The 9,229-nt window shown below is 36.3% G+C and overlaps 1 protein-coding gene across 1 annotated transcript in view; it reads left to right on the top strand.

Moving 5' to 3' along the window:
- Nucleotides 1–435: 435 nt before the first annotated feature.
- LOC145283501 (putative pre-mRNA-splicing factor ATP-dependent RNA helicase PRP1) overlaps nt 436–9,229 on the top strand; it is a 50,173-nt gene continuing 41,379 nt past the window's right edge. The window contains exon 1 of the mRNA XM_080132326.1: nt 436–601. Coding sequence (XP_079988452.1) covers nt 537–601 — 65 coding nt within the window. The 5' untranslated portion in view covers nt 436–536. The remainder of the gene's footprint in view (nt 602–9,229) is intronic.

Here is a 9,229-nt window from a genome sequence, read left to right as displayed (position 1 = left end):
AATCGATACGAACAAGAAAATGGCGGCAAAAACTGACAGCCTAAATATTTAAAATTTGATAATTACTTAAACATAAAATTACACAAAATACTGTCATTATCAGAACTTTAAACATTTAGGCTGTCAGTTTTCACCGCCATTTTTTTGTTCCTACCGATCGCACGAGCACGACAGTACATGTATTTCGAACGAATTAAACGTTTTAATATGAGTAAAAACACTAAAAACTTTTCCAGATAGACGAGTAACTTATCTTGCCTTTGCTAACATTTATTTGTTATATATTTAAAACTGTGACCACTTTTTTTGTACCTCTGTGGATTGTAAAACAAACACGAAATTCAATTAGTTCAACCAGAACAAGAGAAGACAATCAATAAGGAATTTCAACTTTCCGGAAGTTACGTAATATAAGGGAAACTCCTGCCCTGAATTCTACTTCCGTTCTTTTATTTAAAAAAAAAAAAAAAAAAAAAATACATAAGTATTCAAGTTCTCCAGTTTTTCTCCACGCTGGTATTGACTTCGTTTAGATTATGTCTAAACGTCGTATAGATGTCAGGGATTCTTCTTCTTCATCATCCTTTCACAAAAGAGGAAGGTAAATATGCTATTCTATTTTATTTCTCGTTTCTTTTTGCTATAAAATGCGGTGGGAAAGTCGGGCAGACTAACATTCTTTCACGATTGTTTTTTCACCCGTTCTCTTCGCTTATAGAAAAATAAATAAAATGTTAATTTTTAACTATGAAAACATTGAAAAAGTTTAAAGAATTAATGATCTCTCTCTTGAAATATGACAACATAAATAAATAATGATAAAAAAGGAGGCGGACTGTTTAAAAAGCATGATTGGGAAATTTTTAAAAGTCGGTAAAACCTTCCGATTTTTCCTCATGCTGTCAAAAAAAAAAAAAAAAAATTAATAAATAAAATGATGATAATAATAATGAAAGAAATATATGTATAAATAGACACCAAGAGAATTATTTCCGTATTTAATTAGTTAATCCCGAGTATAAACACACAAAAAATATCCTAATCCAGTCCCGGAAATGGCCTTAGTAGTTAACGATTTGAAGCTATTTATTTATTTTATTTATTTTTGTGGTCTGCACTGAAATAATAACGTTCAATTCTTAACACGGGGAGGCGGGGAAGGCGTTTTGTCTGTCGCCTAACAGTTTAATTATAATGATAAAGATATCATAAATCTTGAATTTAACTTGAAAACTCTATTTAAAAAATGGCACAGTCGCACAGTGCAATAAGTGTATAAGTACCAAGATAAGATACAATAAAAATTGAATTCAACTTGAAAATCATATCTAAAGAAACCGCATGGTCTGTATTATGCATAAATATCAACTTTACCTTTTATTTTCTAGAACTATTTCTACACTTTTTACATTAAAAAAAAAAAAATTATTTTCGCGGTTTTCAAATCGTAAATGGTTTCGGCCATTTCCAAGATCGACTCTGGATTCTTGGGACTGACTTGGTTATTGCTGATAGCGGTATTATTAGTGTATTTGATCGAAAAACGTTAAACACGTGATGTGTGTGTGTGTGTATATATATATATATATATATATATATATATATATTTGGTGCTTATTCAGATTGACACTGATGGCGGCAATTAAAAGTAAAGAAAATACAGAAAAGTCTATATGATATATATACTCGTTACAGAACGGACATGTCATATTCCAAAAATTACGTAAATCGATCAAGTAGTTTTATTTAAAACCAATAAAAAATAAAAGTTTACGACTTTTAGCGATCTTGCTACTAAGCTGTATTGAACGTAAGGAAGAGTTTTCAATCGACTTTGATTTAAGTTTTCTCTCCTTTTTGTCATCGGATTTTAATCATGACAGACGAAAACACTACAACTTAGTTGTAAAATTTCATTTTCTTAAATAAAAAAAAAAAAACAAATGTCGGAATTTTATCTTGCTTCCAGATAAATTTGACGCTAAAGTAATTAACCTGAAAAAAAAAATGACAGCATGGAATAAAAGGGGGGGGGGCAAAGAATAAAATATAAAGGTCTTGCTTTGAAACGAAGAAAAGATTTTATTCACAATAAAATTAGTTGCAAATTTTTCCCTTCGCGGCATTAAATTTATGAAACGCCATGGTAACATATAATGAAAAAAATAACACTGGTTCTTATAATGAAGATGTTGTATCCATGAACGAATACAATAATAAGATTCAAAATAGTAATGTCTAATCTCACTCTCATATGAAATAAATTTCAGGAGTGTACTCACAAGTTGAAAGCCAGTCAGGCATGTGCCTTCTTTTTTTTTTTTTCCGTTTAAAGTCATTTTAGAATTTTCTCTCCTTCATTAGCGTGCAAACCGTAGACACACAGATGGATTTCAGAAGTATGGCCGCATCGCATATCCGGGTATTCTTGTCGGGTTTTCTTCTTTGTAGGAGGTTCCAAAATTCCTTTTCATGTAAAATAAAGTCTTTTTTTAAAATAATTTCACTCCTTCTAAAATACGTGCAAAACCGTAGCCACGTAGATAGTTTTCGGAAGTATGCCTCGTCACATACTCGGGTATTCTTGCCGGGCCTTCTTCTTTGAAGGAGGCTCGTCAAAATTCCATTTTCAGCGCCGGGCAATGAAACGAACGTCCAGTCTCCACGTCGGCGGAATTTCAAAAGAGGGCAAATCTCGCGCTGGGCTCGTGACGTCATCACGGAGCTAGCATTTCCCTTTTCTCCAAATTAAAGGGAGTTTCGTACAAACCCAAAATGTACGAAACTAAGAATCAAAAAAGATACAAAATACAAAAATCAAATACAAGAACCAGATAAAAAATAATAAATGTAAACGGGGGGGGGGGGGATGCGCCATTATTGGTACAAAAAAAATTCCAACACAAAAAACACTCAATAAAATTACATTTATTTTTGGAATATTTCATCTTCGTCTTGTGACTGGTACGTACATGATACTTTTCTGCATTTTTTTAATTGCCACCATGAGTGCCAATTTGAATACCCCCCCCCCCCCTTTTTATCTAGTGTAGTGACCGCTCACATAAATGATTTACCAAACGCATTCAAATTTAATTTTCTATCAACCTGAATAGTTTTAACTTCTGAAACTTTGTTTCATTACTTTCAGATAATCGAATTAAAAAATGGTCGCTTTGAGAGGCATTTACTATTATAGACAACAAGCTCGAAACACTAGTGCCAAAGTTGCTTAAAAATTCCAGATTAAAAAAAAAAAACAATGAAAAAATAAAACTGGAAACCACACCCGAAATTAGGGTTAGTAAATGAAATAAAATTAGAAATTCACCCAATAAATGTTATGATGATATTTATTGGGTGGATTTTTCTCAGTATTTTGTTTGGATTTTGAGTGATTCAACTATATAGATGACAGCCTAATGCCCGCTATCTTGTAATTCTAACTTGGTAACTCGGCATTACTCATATTTCGAATTAAATAAATGCTTTAAATTGTGAGAATTTCTCTCGCATTGGTTTTGCCTCTGGCAGAATGGAAGAAAACAAATCAGAAATTACAACAGGCTGACCTTAACTTCAACGTAAATTTTATTAAAACAAAAAGATCCAAGTTGCAAAAGATGCGTCATCTTCAGCTATCCGTCGTAATGGGCCGGTAACATCCCAAAGGAGTAATAGTTCATCTTTGAGACAAACTGGGTATAAAACTTCACTGACGAAGAACACTGCAACAGGTTGAAGAGTGTAGTAATATTTTCTAAGATGTATACTGCAAGTCCGGTAGCCTCGAGGAGTCCACTGTAGATAACTGTCTAAATGGCGGGCAATGACAGGTTAAACTGTAGACCTTAATTTCGTCTCTGACAGACATTATATTGTAATGATGAAAGTCAATTGATTCACAGCACAACAGCGTGCAATAATATATAAATCAACCAACATAAGGGAATTGGTATTTGCAAATGAAAATAACATTTCACCCACATTAGGGCTTCAATATGTCTCCAAGAGACCAAGTAATTTTGAGGCTGCAAGCCTCGAGTGAATTTTGAGCATCCATCTTCAACCCATGCCTGTGTCGAAACTGCGCCTGGGATGTGAGTGACCTAGAAGCAATACTGCAGGATTTTTTTCTTTCAAGTTGTGAAGGCGCGGGTTAGGTTTGTTGTCCAGGTGCCTGTCACCAAAGACTTTGAGCAGTGGTTTATGATCTACAGCTATGATGAGATCTGGGCACCCGATAATGAAATATGTAGCTTTGTCCAAAGCCTCTACTACTGCCAAATTCTCGCCTTCAATGGAGGCATAGCAGGACTCAGCAGATAATGTGAACCTGCTTCCTACTAGGGCAATCTTCCATCCATCTTTGTAGCAGAAAGGTTTGTAGAGGTGCTGGGTAGGGACAGTGCTTTTGGAATAGCCAGAATCCTATGCTGTCTTTGGTCCAGTCGCTTTCCAGGCAAGTTGGCCTGCATTTGTCAAAGATCTCCACACCATGTTGGATCTTGTGGGTAATCAACCTTTTCGCTTCTTCAAAATTTTGTTTCATTTTTTTAGTTCAGTCGAATTTCACACTGGGTTTCAGGAAGTCTCTGAATAGTTTCATCTTTTCTGTTGATGCAAATATATGCGAGTCTTGGTTCACGAGTCCAAAGTATGTCTGATATTTCTGGCAGTGGTAAAACTTTTATCATCTCCATGAAGGACTCACATAGCCCCACGGTCATTTCCCCAATTTGAAAGCTAGCAAACTCTGTTTCCTTCTTGGCAAATTTAAACTTGTCAAGGTTGCCTGTGATGCCGTTGTGACCACACAGATGCAACAACTCGATGGCTTGAAAGCTTCTCTCAATACAGTTGTCACTCTGATTTGTTTGGGGCCACAAGAGGATGTCATCGATGATTTTTATTTTGTCTGCAACATCCATGAAGATTTCATCAAACTGCTGGGTATAGGCGTCATCTGAAGCTACGTACCCTTGCGGGGCATACAGTATCTGTATCTACCTCATGGTGTGATGACTGCTGTGTAGTGGCAATCCTAATAGAGAGGAATGCTGTGGTAATCATTCTAGGCGTTGAAAACGTTTTCCGTGTGTATGAAGGGATGGATCGGATCTGGTGGAATGGGGATTGGGTGTGGTGTGTTTCTAGAGTGGCATACCGGTTGAGTGGTTTAAAGTCCACTATGTGTTGGGATTTGCCTGATCTTTTCGTGCAGACAACCATCTGATAACATCATGTGACTGGTGTGTCAACAGGAACTGGCTCTATGACACCCAGTCGAACATCTTGATCAAGGTCTGCTTTCACTTCTTCTTGCCAATTTATCAGCACAGAAATAGAGGTTTTGTAGGCAACTGGTTCAGCATTCTGGTCAATCATAAGTCGCATAGGTGGGCCTGACATCATGGGTAACAGTTGGTGTTGACACGTGTTGAATGTACTGGACGTGTAGAAGGGGGTGGCTCATGATCTTTTGCTTTCTTCAGCATGATGATCTGTAGCATCACCTGAAGAAAGTTCTAATGCTGTACCAACAGAAGGGAAGTTTGTAGGGATCATGCTGAGAGCCACACATGCATGCTAGAAAGGTAAAGGCACCCTGTGGATGGTGTGAAGTATACAAGCTGTCGTGTGCTGCACATAGTTCCATTGTCAGATACACCCGATATGTGCATTTGAAGGGCACCTACGATTTCAATAGGTTTGTCATTTGTAGCTGACATTTTCATTGTGCATGGAATGAGGTCAGAAACACTGATGCCGCCTGGGCATGACTGGCATCTTGTATTTGCCATAGCTGGATGCGTCAATGGCAGTGGGGCTGTGGAAGTAAGGGGGGGGTATGCCGATGTCTGTAATGTCCAAGGGGATGACCTTTATATGCGTTGGAGAGAAGAGGCGTTTTGATGGAGCAGAGGGCGTCGAATACAGCCGTTGCACTCTTACTTGTGGCGGGACTGCGTTTTTGTTGACTGTCGGCAAACCTTTTTGAAGTGATGGAGTATGCCGCAATAGGAGCAAACTCTCATTCTGTCTTGAAGTAGGCCTCTGGTGAGATCGACCGCATTAACCGCAGGGTAGGTTACCTGGAGAAGGGTTTGAGCTATACTGATGATCAGAATTTTGGTTGGAGGTAGCATGTGATCAGCAGTCCTGTAGGTGGTTCTGCTCCTGTCTTCTGTATGAGCTGACGACTGCAGCGGAGGTTGTCAGCTCATTGGTGTTTATGAGGAGGCAGCCAGCGGAGTGTTTCCCACTGAGTCTCCTCAAGTGAGTGCTGTGTTAGCTGAGGCTGCCTTAGTAAATCCAATCGGATATCATCGTCAGAGATACCCCAGGTGAGAGAATCATGAATTATGTTGTCTCATTTCCACAAGTTGTTACAGCCGTCCACGTATTGACACCCACTAGCCTGCCCTTTGAGTCTCACAGTGAATGCACGAACTGGTTTGTCCCTGTCTTGTTTCATGTATTGTAGCTGAACTCTTGCTACCATGACACTCTCCTGTAGTACAGCGTGAGTCCTTATCTTTTGCAGGACGGCTGTCCCATTGGAGTGTGCGAAGGACCTAGACACCCTTGTGAGGTCTTTTCTCAAGGGGTCATCGCATCACTCGAGAAGTTGGAAGACTACGTCTATGCCCTGTAAGTCATCCCATCTCTGCTCAAAGTAGGCAAAGTCCTCACTTAAACCTACAGCTGATACTGTGTGTCGCTTGACTTTTTCTGCCCTAGAAGATCGGGTGCAAATGGACAATTCCGTACCTGATTGATTATTATAAAAAAAAAATACTTAGATTTTTGAAAAATTTGCATTTGCAGCCTGGAATGTTTATTCAGAAATTTAAGCAGAAATAAACAAAGTCGATTTAGAAATTTTCAGAGCAGTTGTGGAATTTGGTAAGAAGTAAACATTTTGATTTGTGTATTTGTCCTTGGACACGTGGTTGGGGTTTGCTGATATAAGTTAGCAGAGATCAAACTGAGGAGTTGGTGAGAAACGTGTTAGCGAACAGCCGTCTGAATGATCCTGTTGGAAGCAGGAAAATGTAGAAAGACTCAGCGTGCCAAATTCTGACAAGGGAATCCATAAAACTTATGTAAAATATAACTCGTTATGACGTTCTTTTAAGGTTTGGATAAATAAGGTACGTGATTCTTTTAATCTGAGACAAGCAAACCTGTTGTTTGATTGTAAGAAGCTATGAAAGTTTATAACGCGTTAACTGTGTATTTGAAGAAATGGCCATACAATGAATGTTTTATATACATGCAGGATCCAAATGAATATATCTACACTATATACATGTATTCATTAGATGTCAAAGACACTGTTATATACACCTAGATGATTGACACAAGTAAGAAATAGACATATATAATATTCCCCCAATATTAAGAACAAAAAAAACATCTGTATAATATACATACCGGTGACTGAAAGAAAATATCGTACACCAAAAATCAGAAATTGATCAAGTAGTTTTATTTTTAAATAAAACCAAATTCTGTGGCTGAACAAATAGTGACAGTATCACAGAGCTTTCTTGAAAATAAGGAAAATAACTTCAAATAATTCAAACTTGCAAGATTTTAGAAAGCCATTTTTAATATGGGGGCATCGGAAAAACTCAAATTTGCTGAAATGGTTTTCTCATTTAAAAATAAAACTACTTGATTAATTTACATCATTTTTGGAATATGTTTTCTTTCACAGCTACGTACATTATACGGATTTTTCTTTATTTTTGTTTTTAATATAGGTGGAATGTTTTTTAAGCACAAATATTCATTTTTTTTGACGTCTAATTTATATTTTTCTTCGATTCATCACAAAATAAAGCGCATTGCTACTGAGACATGAGCAGCCATTTTGTGAGTCGGGTATGGTGAAATTAATGTAGGAAATTGTGAATTCAACTGAAACAGATTGATAATTTTTGAAAGCTCACCCCCATTATTGATTATTGGCATAAAATGTGATCATATTGGAATGCTAATATAGTGTTTTTGTTAAAAAGTGTTATTGTGTCAGAAAACAGACGGGAGAAAGTAGTGGTCAATGTTTATATAAAGACATTGGTTATATGATTTATGGACATTGATCCCGTTGCTTAGTGGTAGAACTACAGACTCCGCTAGATAGTTGTAGGTTCAAATCTTCTCTTTAAATGGGTTCTAGTCTGAATTGAAGTGTTGTTGTACAGCAATACAGTCTGTTCATGGCTATAAATGCTGCCTATGTTTGGTTGAACAAATCAGTGAGTGAAAAAACAAACTGCCACTAGTATATAATGAAATGGTGTTAAGAAATGAAGCAAGGCATTTGGATGCTGTTGATCATCGTAATTTCACTTACCTACTTAGCACAGACTTGAAAAATCCTTGAATTTGGAATTTTACCATGAAAAGGCCTTATTTTTATTATTGAAAAATCCTTAAAAATAAGGAAAATGTCTTGAAAAGCCTTGAAAATTGTATTCTTTATGTCCAGTAAAAATTTGTGTCAAAATATTAAAAATAAAATCGAAATAAATCTCTCTATTTTTACTTTAATTTATAATCTAATTATTTTGGGTGGGGGAGTAGTGTCGTCCCCACCCCTTCAAAAATCTTACCTTCTGCAATGGAGACCCCCCCCCCCCACTAAAAAAAATTTTTTTGACAAGCTAAAATGACACTGGACAGGTTAAAAAAAAGACAGTAGTGATCTTGGTTGGGAATTTAAAAGCCATAAAGAGAATTAATATTTGAGATGAAATAAAAGGTATTTAGAACTACATAAGAACACACAAAATAATTGTGCAGCTAGGTTGCAAAATAACTCTTATTGATTATATTATGATAACATTTGTTGTATATTTGAATTTTTATCGCTTTTTTGAATTGCTGTGGATTGTAAAACACCTGAAATTTTGATTGGAAAACTTGAATTTTGTCTGTAGAAGGTCTTGAAAAACTTTGAAAAGTTCTTGAAAATGGACAAACTCTGTAGCAACACCCAAATTAGCGTAATGATTAAAAGTGTTGACTCTTGTCTAAGTGTTTGAGTTTCAGTTCTAGCTTGAGACAGTTGCTTGTCTAGCTGCACTGAAGAACTGTGAATCAGCAAAACTGTCTGTGGATGACTAATATATTGTAAGGCTGTGATATTTTTTATTTTTATTTTTTTATCTAAATCTAATAAATGTAATGGTTACACCCATATATCATATGTTGA

This window comes from Euprymna scolopes, chromosome 8 (genome assembly GCF_053919585.1).
Source record: "Euprymna scolopes isolate OS-2025 chromosome 8, ASM5391958v1, whole genome shotgun sequence".
Classification (NCBI taxonomy): Eukaryota; Metazoa; Mollusca; class Cephalopoda; order Sepiida; family Sepiolidae; genus Euprymna; species Euprymna scolopes.
The sequence above is the reverse complement of the archived record's forward strand: the minus strand, read 5'-3'. Positions and strand labels throughout refer to the sequence as shown.